This window comes from Octopus sinensis, unplaced genomic scaffold (genome assembly GCF_006345805.1).
Source record: "Octopus sinensis unplaced genomic scaffold, ASM634580v1 Contig10057, whole genome shotgun sequence".
Classification (NCBI taxonomy): domain Eukaryota; kingdom Metazoa; phylum Mollusca; class Cephalopoda; order Octopoda; family Octopodidae; genus Octopus; species Octopus sinensis.
Window position 1 is genome coordinate 61,223 of NW_021831988.1, and position 21,726 is coordinate 82,948.

The following is a 21,726-nucleotide window of genomic DNA, read 5'->3' on the forward strand; positions in this document are numbered from 1 at the left end:
AAAGGAGCTGATGGCCTTTGTATATACCACTTGAAGAATTTGAGATCTAGACAGCCCACACTCTCAACAACATTATGTTCCCCTGTCAGAAAACAAAAAGCAAACCATCGTCACTCTTGCGGACCAACTGGGATCACTCTTCAAAATACCTCCCCAGAAAAACGGATCAACTATGTCCAAACAGATACATAACCACATTTCCACTCAGGTTATCAGATCACTCGAACACAATAAACTACTAGACTCCCTACCTCCCCTTATCGATGAATCCGAATCATTGCTGAACAGAAAATCGGTGTAAATCTACCCAAAATCCGATTAGGGCACCATCTCCTCTTCCGAAGATCACATCTCTCTGTGCACTTAAATGACTTCTCATGCCCTGGGCCACCTCAATCGTCTCCCACCACGAGCTCCGGTACTGTGGGAAAAAGTGCAAATATTGGGTTATAAGGATGACAACAACCTATCATTACGCCAAAAAATTTCCGATAGATTGAATATTTGTGGGAGGACAGTTAGCGCTATTTTATAAAGTCTCTAGTCAATTTTGGAACAATTCAAAACTAAAAATTTATCTATAAAAACAGTCAAAAGTTAAAGTTCTGGCAACTTGATGAAAAACTTGTTGAGTGGATGGATTGGATGGAATCAAAAGGTAATTTTTTTAAACATTTAGGTACATTATTGGATGCTGCATTAATATCTAGTAAAACAGCTTTATCTTGAAAATTTCAAAAAAATCTTATGGTTTTTTGCCTAATTTCAAGAAAATCCACGGATGAGCAAATTACATGGACAAATATGCCCTGAAATTTGCTTTTTCAAAATTTTCCGAAAATTTGACAGGAACCAAAAACAAAAAATTTGAGAGATTTTACTGCATGTATTTTCATTTGAAGTCTACCTTACCAATCCTTTAAGCATTTCACTTGCCCAGTACTCATTCATTTGTTAAATCAAACATAAAAACAGCATTTAGGAACAGAACATAATTAAAAACAACAAAATGACACAGTCAATTGGAAGATCCTTTATGCCGAACAAAATTCCGCTTAAAAAACTTTTTCCGTGAACTAGTCGGTCTAGAAAAACGATTAAAATTGTTGGATGGTGAATCAACGTTGTTTGGCTGAGAAGACACTTCCACACGCTGGTCATCCATTCTTGTGAGATGCATTCTGTCAAATAACTCATTCAGCTGGGATATTTGGGGAGGTGACTTATTGAAGGAAGCAGGAGAGACCCGCTGGTCGTTGAGTCTTCCCCCATCCACCCGCTCAATCAATTCTTCCAACGACTCGTTTAGTACAGGCACAGAATTGAGTTGACACAACCACTTGCTGGCATTCTCAATACCAGAATTAGTCCTCACACAACACTCGTGGTGTCTCTCCGCATATTTTATTGCATCCTTGACCAAACCAAGACTATGAAAACACTCGCTAATGACGAGAGACACTTGCAGTGCCCGCTGGGGATCATCCCTGACTTGGGAATAAACTTTCTCGTACACCTCCAACGCCTTGATGTACTGCTCGGTCATCCAATATGAATATGCTAACGTCTCCATTGTTAGTAGACGCGATGGCCAGTCAGAATGGGCGTGGTCGATGGCAGAGGAATACCACGGAATGGCCTCCTCGATTTGATCAGAGAGAAGAAAACAATTTCCAATATTCACTTGGCAATCCGACACCAAAAACGAGTCCCCCGCCTTCCTGGCCTCCTCCAACCTCTGTTCATTAAATAGTCAAATCAACCAATTTATAATACTTCCTGGCGATGGGAAAGTGCCCGTTCAAATAAAAGCAGTAAGCCAGAAAGCCATGTGCATTCCCCAAATAATCCGAAGACGAAATATAATGTTTAATGTAGTAAGCAGATTTATCCAATAATTGATGGACTTTATTCTCCTCCAAATCCGGTCTTCTGGACATGATTAGATAGACTACTGCCAATGTCCAAAATGCCTTCCCCTTTAATTCCTTTCCATTTAAATGACTGCTATACTTTATTACGCAGTGAATTGGCTATTTTCATTTGAGAAGTCGTCAGGTCAATGGCATCGTCGAATCTGCCAAGTAGGCTGAGAACAGTCGCGACATTCCCCACTGCCTGTGCCTCCCCCATTCGATCTTTGATGTCCCTGTGAGTTATATTGAACGTGATACATGTTCAGAGATAAGTCCTTTTTGAATAAATTTAAGGAATCTTCATATTTCTCGAGATAAAAATAGGAACTTCCAAGGTGAGAATAAATTGAGCTTAAAAGCCGTTTATTGCCAGTACCAGCTTCTATGGCCTCTTCCAACAATTTGGCTGCTCCATTATAGTCCCGATTAACAAATCTTTGGGCACCGTGGAAGGCTAGTACGTCGCAGTTGGGAGAAGTCATTATATTGAGTGCTTGGTGGGTACTATTTAAACCAATATGCACCACAACAACAAAGTAATATTATTTAGCGCTCGATATTACTAATTTAAATAGTTTAATTACAAACAAGGCTTTCTATAATACCAATAAATAAAATCCAGACGTCAACGTCAAAGAAAGGGGAAAAAAGTAATTTGTGTTTTGCAGTTAACAAAGGAGTAATAAAGCAAAAGATTATATTAGATATAAAAGTGAGTGATTCGAATAAGTAATTTAGCGGAAGTAAAAAAAGTGAAAAAACATGACATTCAAAAGTAAGAAATCAATCAAAATGGAAGAATCAAAAAATCAGATTAAGTAAGAAATCAGAATGCAAAAACCAAATCCATATTGACGCCCAGTTTCTTTAGATTTGGTTTACATGCAATGTTTATCATGGGGGAGGCCCACACAACAAAACCAAAACATTATCTGCTATTCCTGGACAGCAGTTTGCGATCATATCCCCAGAAATATAACCAACACTCCCATTATAGTCCTCAACCCCCTCACCCACACTATCAACTGTAAATGAAAGTCTAAATCTCCTAGCAAATTGATGTTCCATAAGAACCAGTCTCTCCCTCAAAAGAATGTCATGAACAGTCTACAATAGCAAATATAAAATTACTCGGTTAGCAAACAAAAGGGTGAATTGAGTGAGGTCGAATTCATCTGCGAACGAGGCCTCGAGAATCTGGAACATGGGAGTTATTCCACTCCCCCCAGCAATCATCAATACACGCTTATAATGTTCTTTCGGGCATTTTTGTCTTTGAAAATATCCTACAGAATTATTAAAAATGTAAATTTAATTCGATAAAACTATTCAATTAACCTCTTCCGAGATATTCGATTTTACCAAATGGGCCATTAAATGTCACTGAGTCCCCAACCTTACATTGGTCCAAATATTGTGTCATTTTCCCGCCGGCGGGAAATTTAGGGTGAACATTCGGGTGGTAAACCTCGGAATTAATAATATAAATACTTTAATCAACAGATCAAAACTCCCTTTGGTGTTGAAATTTGATACAGGAGTGTATTTTCGGCATACAGTCTCCCCCTGAATGTCGGCATGGACACAAAGACAATTTCCAACAGGGAGGCCAAGGACATGTTCAGTGGTGGGGAGTCCCACAGTCAGGATAATAGTATCAGCAGAGATATTCTATGTATTGGCTATGCTTGATATGCCTGTCTGTCTATTATTTTCAGATTATGTATGGTTGACTGATCTTTCAGAAGTTTCAATTCGTTTTTCTTGGAATATTTTAGAAATATATAAATGACGATTGACACAATAATTAATAATACAGACAAATATGTGCTAAACTAATAATAATACAACATCATGAAAACCATGCTGCCCAATTAAATACCATCAAACTGTATTTTATTAAAATTGACAATTTTTATTAAATAATACCAAAATATTAAATTGTTCATTGATTTAAAGCAGGGGTGCGCAAGCTTTTTGGGTTTGCGGCCGCATAGCATTTTTTTTTCTTTCTCTTCCACGGCCGCACATTTTCTGCATTATTTTTTCGATATTAATATAGTAAATTTTTTTAATTATTAAAAGTGACCGCATAAGTTGCCCATTGTCATCGAGACCAAATGAGTTCTTAGACAGGATATGCTCTCGTTCATCAGGGACATCATATTATTAAAATAAATAATTATTTCATGGACAAAAGATAAGAAAGAAGGAAAATTAATTAAAAGAAATGTATTATACAAGTTATTCTAAGTACGGCCAGGATCTTTGGTATTTTTTGCGAGCTTATTGAAATCCACTGGTAGGGTAGATATCATTATGCGCAAACATGACTCTAAGTTTGCATAAGTTATCCGAGATCTATATTGACTTTTTAAATATTTCATTTTGGAAAATGTAGACTCACATAATATGTGCTTCCGAATAAAACGAGAATATTTCTTGCCATTTCACGTAAATTTGGATAATCTGTCGCTGATTTTCACACATTCAACAATCTTCGCTTTCATTAAATATTTATCAAATTAAATCATTTTTTAATTTCAATAATTCAATTTGAAATTCCAATGGCGCATTCTCTCCCCTTGGCTGAAGACTAAGCTATGGATAATGGATTTGGATGGTCGTGAGTTCGATTCCGAAGGAGGACAGTTTTCAATCCTGGGGCTAATTCTCGTTATCGTTCCCCTCCCGTGAGGCAACGAGTACTTCTGGCAACGACACAGTTGGAAATGGGGATCTCTTACCTTCCGGGCTTAGCGTGGCGTTACGGGGTCCACCATGTCAGTTGGAATTCCTTCGGATATGGCACACGCTCAGGAGGCACTTAATGCCTTCCGAAAAAGGACTCTTAGCTTCTCAGACCCTGGGACAATCGTCGTCTCAGGCCGATCTTGCGGGAAGGATTGAACCTTTCAGAAGGATCTCCCTCGTTGGATCGGCGATCACGGGATTAACTATAATTACTGGCTTGCCCGTATTGGTCTTTAATAATAAATAATAATATAATAATGGCGCATTCTCATCGAAACAGTATGTGGTGCTGCAGTAATTGAAGTTTGAGTTCAATTTTTTTAAATTCGTTAAATCGCTCTTCAAATTGTTTCAAAATATAATCGACTGTAGTATTAAATGTATTTGGTGTAAGATCGTCATAATTAATTATTTTGTCATCAATGAGATCAATGAGGTTAACCATTATATAAAAATAGAATTTTATTTAATATGAATATTTTTAATTATTATTTAGGGTTTTTCTTGATTAATTAACACTATGAGCATTATATTTAAGATTAGTTGCTCGATGACCTAATTGTGCCCACGGCCGCACATTCATCGACTCTCGGCCGCACTTGCGCACCCCTGATTTAAAGCAATCCATATTGGACATTTTAAATACCATTTTTAGAACAAATGGGAATCGTTAGCCAAACTCAAGACAAACAAATTAAGACTTTTATCAAACAAAACAGTTTAAGTACTTTGAGGTTGTTCGGTCTCAGTTGTATCAGCATCAGCGGTATTAATGAGAGGAGGGGGAGGACATGGAGTGTGGAGTAGTGGGGCTGACACAACAGGAGAAAGTGCAGTAGAGGATGGTAAAATGGGGGCAGTCTGTCCAGGCACAAAGAATAGACTGGTCGGAATGACTTTCCCACCAGCCAAAGTCGTAGCTAAGGGTATCCCAATCGTCTGATTCCTGTACTCGGCCAGCTGTTCTACCAACAAATTATTCGTGGCTCTCAGATCTGAAATTTGCTGCTCAATTTGAGTGACCCTTGCTCGAAGGTGAATATTCTCCTCCAAAAGTGACACTCTGAAAATCTCAAAACACCAACCCAACCTCTGAGACTTTTCATAGAGAAGAGTATCGACAGTCCGTTCATACTGATGGCGTTTGGCTGCCCCGAACTCAGATTCAGTGGAGACGGGGGAGTGCAATTCCATCATGTACTCTGACTTGGAGATGTGTCTGTATCGACATTTCCCATCCCTCCGACACTGTCCATTCAAGTAGTCCTTGCAGGGAGGGACATAGTAAGGTGGCTGCATGTGCTGCTGCCTATAATATGGATTGTAGCTGCCATATGCCGCCGGCAGGAGAGCTCCGCGAGGTACATGCAGGTATTTACAGCTTAGACGTGTGCATCTTCCGTTTTGAAAGTCGTGACAAATTGGAGTCATTTCGTGGGCTTCTGGAGGGTAACAGTATTCGTTCGGGGTTTGATTCTCTGTATAGTCGTTTGCAGAATAATAATTGTGATTTTGTTCCATTGTTTTGAAATATAAACGCCTTTTAAAATCAAATAAAGCCCACAACAAGGCAGTATATAATATCTAAAAAATCAATATTAAATACATAAACACATTTTTAATTAATAAAATATACAACTCTATTAACTCAATTCTCATCAATTTCATTAAGTAAAATTATTATCGTTCAATTTAAAAATCCTTAACGAACCGGCCTTGTTCTGAGGCGCAGGCATTTCTTATTTGTTTATCCGGATTGCTCGTCAATTGTCTTCCGAAGTCGATCTTTGGTTCCTTGATGACGTCAAGTTTGGTGGACCTTTGTAGGTTCAAAAATGATGACACAAAAATTATTTCTAGATTTACTTCTATCGGACTCGCTCTCAACAAATTCAAAATCCATCAGAATTTAAATCTATCTTCTCAACTTCAACTCTGTTCTCTTTCCTTCTTCTGAAAAGTGCGAGTTATTGGAATATGCAACTGGTGGCAACAAGTGGGTTTCTCGGGGGCTTAAAAGGAACTGGGATAACATATATTGTTTGCACATACTCGAAGATATCCGCTTACACCCCGACTAGTTTCAGTTGGTAAGTATTAAATGTGCTTGTCAGCCACATTCGGCTGATTGGCTTAATTCGTAACTGATCTCGTCAGCCGATATGTTTCTGGACAACAAATCAGTCCGCATTGGAATTTGTATACGCTTTGGCATTAAGATTTCCTAGCCGCATAATTGTAGATGTGGAAAAACTCATCGACAGGAGGATCGGCTACACCCTCTCTCTTGTAGGATAATTGGACCCAAAGCTCTCAAACTACCCTCAGAGATTGGTTCAGCCATCTCTAGTACAAATCACGACGGTCGTGAAACGAGCTGGCTTTTTCAACAAATATCGTTCGCGATATTAAATTAGCGAACAGTTCATGTTCTTCAATATTTATAACTACTAAAAAAATTTTTAAGCTTAAGACTGCTCGACTTATTCAAACCATAAATTAGTTGCAGCAAAAATATAACGAAAATGTCCGACCACGTGCTGTCTACAATTTAAAGCAAAAAGTCAATTTTTTTATTGGTACTGACACTAAAGAAATGCAGTCAATAAAAATAATGGTGGCATGTACCACATTCAAAATACAGAAGATGGTTCTTTATTATTTCATTTCAAACAAAAGAACAATTGCCAATCCTACAAAAATATCCTCCAGTTATTGTCACGGACTTGACATATAAAACAAATTCTAATTTAATGTTGCTATTAACACTTTATGGAGGCCTTCCTGTTTTCCACTCATACACCACCAGTGCAAAACTAATATATTTAATTCGGCTATACATCTTAAATAAAGCATGCCAAGAGACAGTGTTGACCCATTCTATAATAGTGGAGATTTATAGGAATGAAACTATACGGAAGTTTGAAGATGATGCAACAAATCATGCGAAATCAACCACCAAGAAATCACGGCGTTCTTTGATGTTTAGAAAAGTCTTTCAGAGTCAGTGAAATGATTATGAAATATAAGCATCTTTGGACAGAAACTTGAACAAGAACTTGATTACACGGAAGCATCAAGATGCTAGACCTGTAGACACATATTAAGCACAAATATTAATATCCATAAGCTTTAATAGAGTTTTCAATTTTCTACATAAATGTGAACTACATCATAATATTCAAATCAAAACAGAACAGGTTGAGAATGCTAGAAACAATAATCTGACCAAAATGTTTAAATATACTAAGCCAACAAAGATTTCTATAAAAAAGAGACCAAATCAAAAGTAAAACTTTAGAAAAAAGAAACAAAAAAAACCGATGTTTTTTTCTTCATTAAAGTAGTTCTTTAATATGAAAAATATTGTTAAAAATGCATACATAAATAACCTGAAAAAATTAATAAAGCTGTCTTGATGCAGAATGCAATCGTGAAATGATGAGGGATCACTGCTATTAAATATTCAACTCTATTTCAGGTGTGAATAGCATCCAGGAATAATGCAACTCGTATAGAACAAAAATCCGCGTGATAAAATGGCCATCCAATTATTAAACTGGAAATTTACACAAGACATTGCTGTTTCCGCAAATCCTGCCAGGAATGGTTATTTTGATGACAAATTACTTTTTGAGAACTTGACCGCATTGTCACAGAAACTATAAATCTGAAATTTCGTGTCAAAATAACGTCAAAGATTAAATTAAGTTAAAATTATTAAAAATTATGTTTGTGGTATCCATTTCGTTCTTTTCCAAGTTTTTCGATGACAGCGATTGCGTTTCGTAAAATGCTTAGTTTGGTCTGAGGTTTTTTTATAGATATAAATTCGCCACAAATTTTCCCTAACTCGAAAAAAGCTGAATTTATATTTTTCACTCGATTCCTCTCTCGGTGGTTGTTTGCCAGTCTTTTGACATTATCAGACCAGTTTTTCTTGTTTTCTCTAAATCGCGTTATTTATACGAGAGACCTGCCAATATAATTTTCAGATTCATCACGATCTTTGTCATGTTGATATCCAATTTTTGTTATTTCTGAAAATAAAAAGGTCTTTCTTACCGTTTTCTGTAGCTCCAGAGTTTACCGTCTGAAAGTGATTTGTATATTCCTACGAAACTCAAAACCGTTTTGGTACGCTGGAAGGATGATAATTTACTTCCGAAGTATTATAGTGGTGGTATCCCAGACAGTTGAATATGTCATTATTCGAATACATGTAGCTTGGAATATATTGATGTCCCATCTACAGTCATGTCAATTCTTACCTCTTTGTGTGAGATGTGGCTGTAGTTGTTGGAGTTTTCGTTCATCAAATTTCTAAAAAATATTTTCTTTAGGTTCAAATTTATTACTAAGTTAACTAAAAGAACATTTCCGAGATAATATATAGTCAACAGTAAGTACTAAAACTGCCATGTCACCAGATCACGTCACATAACGAAGTTTCACTTGTCAAAACTAGCATTAGCTTTGTCAGTGTTAGACTAATTACTACACCTCTCTCAAAGTTCTTGAATTCTTAACTAATATGATTAAATTTGAATTAATGACTATCAGAAACGCGATAAGGATCCTTCACCTGTTGGCTGCTGTAACTGAACGGAAAGTGTGAGAAAGTGATTTTTATTCGTTAGAATATGTTCGCTGCTAATTGTCGGGTTGTCTGTCGCTGCGGGACATGCATTAAGGGCAGAAAGAATTTAACTAAAATTTGAATTGACGGCCAATTAACTCATTATTTCAGAAATTAAAAAATATAGTTAAAATCAATTATTATATTAGTGTCTTCATTGATTTTTTACTTAATATAAAACTAAGAATACAATTTTTGCGAGAGAACCTCAAAAAGAAAACTGAGAGGACCAACGAGTAATTATTTGGAATTCACAAATAAAATTTATGCAGTTATATTTGATAATTGCATGTCTGTATGTGCACAGCATGTTTAGTAAAGCAATTGTTTATTGTTTTTATCTGTGAATAATATATTTCAAACATTTAGTCTTTATTCTTCTTAAAAATGTTTTTCTTTGAGAAATTCTAACATAAATGAAAAAAACTGCCGAATTGAAAATATTAATAAGGTTTGTCTTCTTTCCTGGCAACTTTACAGCTGACTCATCAAGTCACGACATCTTTTCTTGTTGTATTTTAATAAGCAAACTGACTCCTATGAAAGTCAACTGGCACTCCTAGTTTTTCGGTTATCGAATATATTACTGGATATATTCTGAACGGAATATCTATATTCAGTTTTGAATAGTCAGTTCGTAATGTTGTGTCTACTCCTGTTTTAACAGAATTATTTAATGCAATTTATTGAATTTTATGTGTTTTTATTTTTCTGTAGTCTTCATTATAATAGAAATACTTAAATTATGTTTTTGAAGTCAGATGTTTTTACTTATATCTAATTCTTGCGTTTTCTAATTATTAATAGTCAAACTAATCTTTTTGTGATAAAATATCTTTTTACAAATAAAAATGCATTTTTGTGAATTAAATGGACAGGTCGGAATATTCTGATTATCCACTTTGATGACTCAAATATCAACCGATCAGTGTCTGAGGACATAAATAACTCTTCAGATCTCATACCATAGTTTTTTGGCAATTAATCTTGAAGTTAGAACGACAACAAATTAATTCTTTTTATCATGGAGAATTAATTATACTCAATATTTCAATCTAAGTTGATACAAATTGAATCAACGAACGTAGAAATTGTTAATTTAAATAATATGTCCGTCAAAACAAATGAATTTTCGACCCCGTCTAAAATTTGAAATGTGCAGACTCAAAGCAATTAATTTAGCCAACTAAAATAAATCTCATTTCTTGTTGTAACAAATTTCTGTGCAATGCATCAAATGACAATTCCAGAGCACAATTGTAAGAATAGTCATAGGAACTATCTGGTCTATCTAGAAAAAGCTTCTCGAAAAAACAAAAGGAAAATTTACTGAAGTTGGTGGCGCTCATACAAGAGGGCAACACCTTCTCCGAAAGTGACGGTTGTGATTACACTCGTTAGAGCAGGGGTGATGTCAACAGCGAAGTCTTGCAAGAATCCACGTTCCTTTCTTGGCAATAGTAACTCTGATTCATCGATTTCTGGAAACAGTTCTTTTTGGTGACATAAATATGGAGATTGATATGAAGAAAATTGAACAAATAAATTAATAGTACGTTTGTGAAAAATGGATTCTGATCTCAGGAAACTAATTTTGGTTTTCCTTAAAACTTATTTGCCCAAAGTTATCTTTAATAAAGGAAAAAATAACAAGAACGCTTAAAATGAAGAAATCTGCAAATTGAGAAAAGAAAAACAAAGATTATATAGGAAATTACCAAGATTTGTCGATGCCTTGAATCAACAAGAACTCAGAATTAGAATTTATAATATTCAAAAGATCATTATTACAAAAACTAAATAAGAGGAAAATAAATCTTGGAGAAGCAAAAGTTGAATAAAAAGAAATATTAGTGATCCAGTTGATTATATTCTTTTACTTGCAATGATTGAATAATCATGATTACATAAGTAGTAATATTTAAAAATTTTTAATCTGATGAGAAAAGACGACTGTTGAATTTTGTATTTTAAAAGTATTAACAATAATCTTCAACATTCTTTCCGATTACAAATTCTTATATTTGATCAAATTTGATGTTTTATTTTAAACTAAATGAAAGTGTATTCACCATAAACAGATCTTATACATTTAATAGAACAAAAAAGTGAACAAGGTAGATATCAAAGAATTGTGGTTTCTTTTGAAAGTAAATTATAAATTGATTTGGAAGTACCTCAACCAATTATCATACAAACTAGAAATAACGACAGTAAATAAAAAATCAAAAACACAATGAATAACAATTACAAACTAATTACAATTATCAACAAACATCAATAAATTAAATTCCACTCGAATTGTCTGATATAATGATTAATAGAACTATAAACAAAAGATAATCCAAAACAATCATCTGTTGCCAGGAATATAACCAACTGACTTTAACAAATCAAAAAATATAAATAGCCAAAATCAGAGTCAATAATAACTAAAACTCTCCAGAACTGAAATCAAGAAGCCTCGGAAATTTGACTTTCCTTTCGGATAACAGACTCTGAGAGTGACTGAGCGTAGACATCATAATTCGAATATCGGGGTTGGGATATATTTGAAAATAATCCTGCAGCCCAGAAATGACATCACTGGCTAACTGGAGTGAGTCAATTAGATTAGACGACCTGATCCCGTCTGCCAAGATCCAGTAACTCGTCATATTCCTTGATGTGGAACGGTCTCTGGAGAACCAAAAGCATCAGAACGGACTGTGTCCTGCTCATCAAGTCACTGTCACGTTCACAAAGTCGACTCAAATGGGTGTGGATGAACTCAAGTGATTCTTCCACGTTCTGTCCCCTCACAAGCTCAATCAATTCCTGAATCTACCACTCAGTCCACATGGACAAACCAAACACTCGCAAAGGATGTCCTGCCGCTGGTGAAAGAAGCCCGGACATTGCCTGATCAAGGACACTCTGGCACTCCTTAATTCCCCTTTGATGATATTTTCCCGAGTATTTTTAAATAAAAAGGTCATTTTATTATCCTGGTCATCCACTTGGCTTATTTTAGCTTCTTTTCTGAACTGCTCTGAAATATCCGCAAAGCCGGCTACAAAAGTATTAAACTGCCACCCAACAAAAGCGGAGAAAGTTGTAAACCATTCGATTACATTCCCCGTTTGAATCCTTTGTTTTTACTTCCTTCAACCACAAGTCGTGATCAATTTGGACATGGTTATCGGGCATTGACTCTGTTGTTGTGGAAGCGTCAATTCTGCTTTACATTATTTTAACATTTACCGATTCCGTCTTCGAAGATGGGGGAGTCTATAAATCATCAGCTGATCACAATTCTGCAAAATAATAATAATAACAAACATAAACTACACTAACAAAATAAAAGCAAACTATTATTTATTTAAAATCAGTTAAATCGACAATTTTAACACACAGTTAATTCACATTAATGCTATAAAAAAGTAGAACTCCGCATAAATGACTGACATGGGAAAATTGGCATTTCTTATCAACTCAATAGAGACCCCTAAATGAACACTGAACGGGAAAATATGAATATATGCTGCTGATTAGACTGTATTATGTCCAATTCCGCTCAGTTGCCTACACGTTCTGATACTTTCAATACTCCCATTTGGTCTACAAACTCACTAATATTCACTGATATAATGGACAAATAATGAACAAATAGAACTACCAAGTATTCCAAAGACAGAAAAAACAAGAATAAATCACTCATCATCCGAGGACTCCTCACGATGTCGAATAAACTCCTACAATCAACACAAACAACTAAACCTCAGCTAAAGACAAGGCCGCCTGCCTGTCATCCTCCGAGACTTGGCCAAACAATCCACCCGTCTCAACCCCAACATAACTCAACTCACATTCCACTCTTTTCAGCCTCGTCCGATCCCTCACCGAATAAATCCTACACATAAAACACAACAATCCAACACTTTCGCCGCCTCCCGAATAAGTTCGTCCTTCTCCATTCCCCCCAACTAACAACTACCAATAACTACCCACGTTAACAAGAGCTTCAATCTCCGTCCGTGCTGCGTGGTGGTTCTTCCCAAAAGCAGTCCCAAAACATCGCTAAAATAAGGAGGAGGACATACATAGACACTCCCAGAGGCATCTACTGAACAACACGTAGGCCGACCGTGTTCATCCAGACCGGCTAAAGCAATATTTAATCCGAATGGTCTGAATGCGGAATAGAGGGTGTGGGCGTGGATATACATCGACATCCGAAGAGACAGAGTCTACAAATAATTGATATGGTCACGTTTATTGGCATTTCATGACCGTTTTCGGCCATATATTCTCGACTTTGCTTTCTTCCGTAGTCGACGATGTGGTAGGCATCGGCTACCATTCCAGAGAAGGTCTGCTCGGTGAAAAACTGATTCTACCATTCCAGCCGACTGGGTGATGTTAAAACATCTTGTTTCCTTCTCTGATTCATAAAGGGGGCCCTTTACGGTCTTGTCCACTGCAAAAACAACTCCAGTCTTTCCTACGAGGCATACCACAGTGCTATGATAAGACAGGGTGACTATACTTGCTGTTGTCCACTGCCTTTTGGGCGTATTTCACCTGAAAGACGCTTCCGTCGGGGGCAAATTGAGAAGCAGACAAGTCGTACTATTAATTAATATATACGGCATACTCCGTCGTGCATCACAACAAACAAATGTGATTTTATTAATCATAAATTAGAATTTTTATTAGCAAGGTTAAGTAAAAAGTTTTATTTTAAACAAATTGTTACTAAAACAGTTCACCACTAAGTATTCTGCGCAAATAGCCGGACGGCACTTGAAACTAATTACATCAATGAGGCAATTAATTCTTGTGCGTAACAAAACACTTGGCCTGATGAACCTTTTTCGGTTAGATCCCACATTTGACAAAATACTTTCCATCATAATTTTATCGTGTACATTTTTGGATTCAATATTCAAAACTGTGTTTCCCTTCATTTAATTCTCAAATATGGCCTGAGCATCCACTCGGTTAGGATAAGAATTTTCCTAAAAGTAGACACCAATTTTTACCATTCTATTTTCGATGCTGATATGAGAATCAACTCACAGATGTTAAAACATCAAAGAAAAGAAACTGAAACTGACCAATTCGACTTAAATTTACACAAAAAAGCTACACCAGGACCTCGGCGTTTGAAATGTAAAACTACAAGAAAAAAGCAAAAGTGGAAAAATTAGAGGCACTAGTAAACCTGATAATTTTCTCACTTCTCACGACATCACAGAATCTATTCATGCAAAATTAAATATCTGCCTACTGTTTTTCTCAATGCTCTGTCTTATATCAAAAACCCTTTAGGAACACCATCCTCTGTTTTTTCGGCAACTTAGTCAATCTTTCTCTTGATATAGAACTCATTAAAGAAAATGGGAAGCTCAATATTGACTTTGATGGAACAAACTACCGTACAAATTTAGCTGAAACTTTTCCCAATCGGATTCTTTAGCTCAATGAACCTCTCAAAGCAGCAATTACGATTTCACCAAAGACGAATGAAATTCTTGCAAAAAGTGCAAAAATTAGTGCTTGTCATTAGTGATAAAGGATTCAGCTTCTAATTAAAAGCCTGACTCTTAAAACCACAAACTTATCCTATGGAATAATCGATTTTAGGAAAATTACATTCTGCAATACATGAATTATTTCTGATGTAAGTGTCATCTGCATAATGGAAGGAGATCAAAATTTCATTTCTTTATGGTTTGCATCTATGGAATTCATGTATGTTGATCAAACAGAAATATTTTAAAATTATCTTTACAAAGTCGCCCTTTGGAGTTCAAACTAGATATCCATCATTCGCGAATAAACGACGACGTATAGCATGAGCCAGTCACTCCCAGAGATCTCAAAGCGCTGCGCATGGTAGCGAAATCTCCGATGGTTCAGGAAAAGAGAACAAGTGGTGGACGGAGATTGGGTAGAGGTTGAACATCTGGCGATAGTTACACGTTCCTTTCTTGGCAGTCATGATTTTGATTCATCGATTTCCGATGGAGGTTCTTGGATTATTTGGTTCGGCGATAGTCTCCGGATGGCCCTTGTGGAGATAAAATCGTCTATTAGAACCAATCTTTTTTTCCGTTTCCTAAAGGGATTTTCACCGAGTTCTTTCCAGATCAGCACAGGTAGCCGTATTTGCCTATTGTTGGCGGATTTGTGAAAATTGTGTGTCGGGTGGTAAGCAGCCGTGGAGTCATCCAAAATTGAAGTCCGCGCATTTCGAGATGGTCAGCGACGGGCAGAATTTTTGTTTTCTAATGGAGGTGATCAAAGGGGAAGATTTTAAAGTGATCATTCTGAACCCAGCATTCTGGACTCGTTGTAAGTTCTCAAGGGATGTAAGTGAGACGCACGGAGACCAGCAGGGGAGGCATAATTCATTTTTGTTCGAATGAATTGTTTGTATATCAACTTTAAGCTTTCCTTGCTCGTCCAAAAGAATACCCCAAGACTGCACGTGATGCGTTCAGCTTGTCCTGGTTTTAGTACATATCGTATTCAGAGAAACTCCGAGGTTGGCCTGAGCCTTTATGCACATGGGTAAATGTTTTTTCGATAGACATGTCTCATGAAATTCGTCTGATTTTGAAAGAGAAATTCCCCTGAGTGTTCTCCAGAATTGATTTGGTTTTGTTGTCTTGAGAGAAATCATTTAGAACATCCTCCTTAGAATGAAGGGTAGGACCATCAAACTCTGCAAAGCAATCAGTCTCTGGGAGTGAAGTGTGGTCAGTCAGGGACATGATAGTCTTGACAATACATCGGTTGAAGACTCACTCGTACTGAGCTAAAAACTGCATTAGTAAACGCCAAAATCAACCAAAGTGATACAAAAAATTCAGCTTTGAAGCCATCTGATATAATAAATGATCTCAACAAATCTATTAAGGACGTGGCCATAACTAAAAAAATGCCAAGCTTTTACTTGGTTTGGTAGCTCTCCTAAAAAGGGGGTGACAGCCACCAAATAAATCAAATATAACCAGGGTTACCCCGGTTAATTCCCACTCTCTTCGATTGGAAACATTGATTGGAATCATTTCAATTTTTATATGGCAATGAAATTGGCAAATGCTCGAGAAATAAAAATGCAAAATCGTGATGAGATTAATGGATGAACGAATAAGAAAAGTTACTATAAATTATCTGGAGAATTATGAAAAAAGAAGTTTCTCTTCTTATAGAAAAAATAGATTGATAAATGAAGAGCAGTCTAAACTTTTTCGTGAAAAAAGGAACATAAAGTAAATTAAAACGGTGCTGGGATCCACAAGATGCCATCCTTCTTAAACAGAGATTAAAATCGACTAAAAAATTATTAGAGAAATTATCTATGAACATAGTAAAGGAGAGCTAGAAAAAGAATGTTCTAAACTTTCTCATAAAAATCCGCATTTTTGGAATCTTTACTCAAAGTTCCGATAACAAAGGAGGGGAGATAAAACTCAGGTCAAGTGGAGGCAATCTAATTCCGAATGCTAAAGTACCTGAGAAGTTAAGAGAACAGCTAACTCTGATTCAAGAGGTGGACTTTTTGTCGGTGATTTCACGGACTATACAAAATGATATGTGTATGTGGGAAACGCCATCGCTTACTGAGGAACCATTATGTGAAGTAATTTATATGGAAGAAATCATGCTTGCAATAAATGGATGTAAAAATAAATCCCCCGGTTGGGAATACATACCGATGATTATCTTCAAAAAGGCGAAAATGCCTTTATTATATGAACTATGGAAGTTATTTAATTCTTCGTGGAGTACCGAGCATGTCCCTAAAACGTGAAAGAGGACAATTGTTTGCATGATCCCGAATAAGGGCAAACCGAGTTCAGATCCTGGGAATTACAGGCCAAATAGCCGCATATGCTCAATCTTAAAAATTATGGAAAAAAAATATATTTAACAGACTATCAACTTATATTGAAGATAATCAATACCTTTTGCCAGAGCAATGGAGATTTCGACGTAAAAGGGGCACTGAAATTGTTTTCGCCACTAAAGGAGGCTATTTATACTGCACAAAGGAAAAAAAGAAAATTTCCCTTATGAAAGGAATTCCACAGGGATCTGTCACCAGTCCACTTTTGTTTAATTTTGTGATGTGCGACATTCCTAAAGTGGATCATCCTAACATGGAGATGGATTTAAAATCCAAATTAACCACCAAGTTTGAGGGATCTGTGTGATCCATTGATAAATTATTGCATCATATAAGCAAATAGTGAAGCATGGAGCAATTTTTTTTTGTAGAAGGGACATATGGTGTGTTGTTTCACACTGCCCCAATCAGTAAAACAAACTCGATTCTTTCTCCTTGGGTTCGTTTTGGTTCTTTCTTTTTCTCCATTAATTTGTTAATGACGAGTTTGTAATTTATAAAATTAACTTTTCTATGTTAGCCCAATGGCCCAAATGAGGATGTTTGTTAAAGATGATGCAGAATACAATCCACTGAAATCCTTCCTTGAAGGGCAAGATTGTGATATTTCGAAAGTTAAAAATTCCGACTAAAAAGAAAGCTGAAAATTTCTTATTGACAGAAAGTCATATCTGCAAAATATTAATCAACTTCACAAGCTCGTTATAGATTTAACAAACACAAAAGAAATGAAAATCATGGCTCAAGAAATCTAAGAAAAAAACCATTGTCAGCTTATAATTATTCTCTGAACCCAATTCACAGTTTATTGAGCAGGATTTTTAATTCCATGTTTCCAAATTACGAATCATTTGTTCTTCTTTGACGATCTAAGGATATTCGCCCTTAAAAACATTTAGTAATTAAAATGATGAAAGCGGTTGATGGATTCTTCAAAATTGTAGGTTTGGAGGTGAATTCAGAAAAGTCGGCATCAAATGTTAAATAGTTATTTTTTGTGAGATTTTGGAAGGATACAATGTATTGAGAAACAGATTCTTATTGAACTTTTTGTACATTTGCTTATATCCTGTCCATCTTACTATAAAACTCATAAACATGGGGAGTGAATCAGAAATGTGCTTTTCATAGGAAACAATTCAGGTTCAATGAATACCTCGAACTAAAACTTATGCTCGTTTCCAACGCAGAACACCCAGAGACAATTATTACTAAGATCTGCTGAGACTCGTCGACCACATTCTACGGACCCCTCTGTTCCCGCTAATGACATTATGGAAACATACTATCAATGTTCTGGGTCTTTTCGAAGGAGACCAGGAACGACACTAACACTAGTCATAAATAGCGACCTAAAGCATGCCGGATTGTCACTAGAAGATGCAGACAATCTATACCATTTTCAAGTCAATTTGTCTATTATGAACTTCAAATTTACAATTACTACAGTGATGCTGAACGACATAGTCAAGCGGAATCTCGTAACTGCCGGATTCCCATCACAGTTGGAACCGGTCGGCCTGGTTCGGAAGAATGGTAAACGTCCTGATGGCCTAACATCTTTCCCCTTTGAAAATGACAAGTCTCTCATCTGGAACGCAACTTGTACTGACACCTTCTCTTGTGGTCTTTCAAAAACTAATTCAATCTTAATAACAAGTGCTCTTAATACCTTGTTTTACTATATTACCCTAACTAAGCCTGTGATTCGATTGTTATATTACAAAGTATTCACCATACTCCGAGGAGTTTCTGCTTGGAGTCTCTTTATACCTAGGTTCATCCTGCTTAACAGCGTCCATAGCAAAATCGGCGACATTGGAGTGCTTGCAAAATACTTTCGGGCTCATCGATCAAGAATTTGGTAACAGAACGTTTCGGCTGCGCTTGGATTCCTTGCTTCGAGCAGTAGCATCGATGATCTTAAGCCAATTCACTTGCGGAATTTGTTTTTGTCTGAAATTAGTACATCCGAAGACCATTGTCAATCACCTGCTTGTGCACAGAAATATTATTGGGCTGTCAAGTGACCCATAATTTTTTCTTTTCAAAAGAGGTTACATAATGCTCTCGTCGTTGAAAACAGATTACTATCTTATACGAAAAGCATAACCATGCTTTCGAACACAAAGTTAAATTCGGTCAATTTGTTTCGTGCTATAAATAAATATGCCATTTCCTTATACAACTATAACATTGGACTTAACAATATGAATTAAGCCTTATGAATTTGATATACGACAACTTATCAATATTCAGCCTCATGAATTTATTGTATCGACCGACAACTTCTAACGACTCTCAGGCTGCATCTCAAACCTGAAAATAAATAAAGGTTATACCTAAACCTAAAAATCTTTGGGGAGGGGACTTGCTTCGGTTTTTTTCAAGAGTGAACTGATGCTCCTCCAGTTCCAGAAAAGTTTAGAAAGGCAGTCAGTATGCTTACGAAGGACCGGAATTCTGCAAGTGATAAAAACAAATAAATGGCAGTTAGCTACAATTGGAGGTCCAAGTATGAAACTCTCGAAATGAAGAATATGGATGTTAGCTCACCAAAAATGCTCTAAAAATATTTGCTTGAGAACATTAATTGTAAAATGCTACATTCGGTGTTTTTCAAATGTATGGAAGAACAAAATATTGACCTAACCACGTCCTAAGAGTGGTTATCTAAAGGAAACAACGGTCCATGTAGTGTGGCATTGTACTGTCTCTTCTACGACATGAATTCAATTCACTTTAGATAGCAATTAAGATAAGGCTTATTTTAGAGATTTAAAAAATTATACTTAATGACGATACTTGACCGCACTATACAATGCAAGCTGGAGATTTGGATACGTACCAAACTCTTGGAAAAAGTCAATCGTACGTATGATTCCAAAGCTTGAAAAATGAAGGACCATGCAGAGAACTATCGGCCAATAAGCCTAATATGCTCCGTCTCTAAAATTATGGAACAAGGCTTTTGAACTTCGTAGAGGAATCAGGTGCACTTGCAGGAGAGCAGTGAGGATTCCGACGAAAAAGATCCTGCGGAGATTGTTTCGGAGAACTCAAAAAAGCCATCTCGCTTAGTCTTGCAAACAATATAGCGACTATTGCTATCTGCCTTGATGTCTCAAAAGTTTTTAACAGCGTATGGCACCTGGGGCTCTTTAAAAGTGTCGCCAGAATCAAACCCGGGTCTAGAATGATCAACTTATTCAAAGGATCTTGCTGACTGTTTTATTTTTGCTATTTTGGATTCATTTCCAAGCATCACAAAAATGATTGCAGTGGACTTATTATTTCTCTGCAATGTTGTCAATTGTAGCAATGATAATTCAAACATTTATTGCCACGTCCAGATTAGTTTCAGAAATATCATATAAACCAAAAAAAGTCCACATATTACTATTTCATGGAGCTTTTGAGCCTAGTTGTCGAAGAACTGAGTTTTTAGAAGTATATAATTACAATCTTCATATGTTATGAAATAAAAGAACTTTACAATTTGATTGCGCTGATGTTAAAAACAACTTAGAATAAATACCTATAATTATTATATTAATAATTTTATTATAACAAAATACACAATTTTAAACAGTCGAATGTGGTTTATATTGTTATCTCTATTAAATCACGTTTTCTCAGAAAATGTACAAAATATCAAACTGATACTTAGATAACCGTAAAGAGATATGACCCCACAAACGAAAGCTCCGCCGTCTTCATAAGCTACGAATCTGGGAATTATGTGGTCACATATGTCGTCAGTATATTGAACGGTCCCTCCGTTATGACGATGAACAACACCAAGGATAATCAACCTGCCGAAAATCATCCTCTCATCATCTCAGAGACACTCCAAAATTCAAAACACCTCAACTTCTTTTTAGGATTTGTCCTCTCTCAAATTGTGGACAACGGGACTGATAAAAACGTGACTTACTCCTGTGGGGATATGGATTGGCGGATCAACTCATCGATGTGTCATTCTGGCCCGGATCCCTGCTTTATTGCTATCACATCGGGCAGTTTCAGTGTGATGGTCACCCTGAATGGAGAAGAGGACAAAAATTCTTATCCAAACCTCAAATTATCCCCCAAGAAGGTGGGAGTGGAGATGATCGCGGAGAATTATTCGAGCATGTTCAATTCGTCGAATTTGATATTCGAGGTGACGACTTTCTTCCAGGAAATGGTGAGTCCTGAGCTGAGTAACTATCGGGTCATCAACGACATTGCCATTCCTGGAGTGTTCCACGTTTGTCTCCTATTTATTGTCAGTTTAGTCGCATTCTCTCATTTCCTGATCCCAGAACTGACCAAATATTTATTATGTGGCCTAAAATATATTTGTCGTCACCAACGGGTGGACAAAATGGTAACTTGGTGGACGTGAAGAGTCTTGTGGGGACCACTCTGTCTGGTCCAGTGCAAATGGGGGAGCCTTTTTTTGCGAGTGGGCCGATCAACGTTGTGGGACGTGTTCTGAGGGTTCCCTTCTTAAGTGAAGACTACCAGAAGAG

General features: G+C 36.5%; 1 protein-coding gene across 1 annotated transcript; it reads right to left on the minus strand.

The window, feature by feature from the left end:
- Window positions 1-5,390: 5,390 nt before the first annotated feature.
- LOC115228213 lies at window positions 5,391-6,191 on the minus strand. Its single transcript, XM_029798851.1, has one exon. It carries the CDS (start codon window positions 6,189-6,191, stop codon window positions 5,391-5,393), a length of 801 nt encoding a protein of 266 aa, XP_029654711.1.
- Between the last annotated feature and the right edge of the window lie 15,535 nt (window positions 6,192-21,726).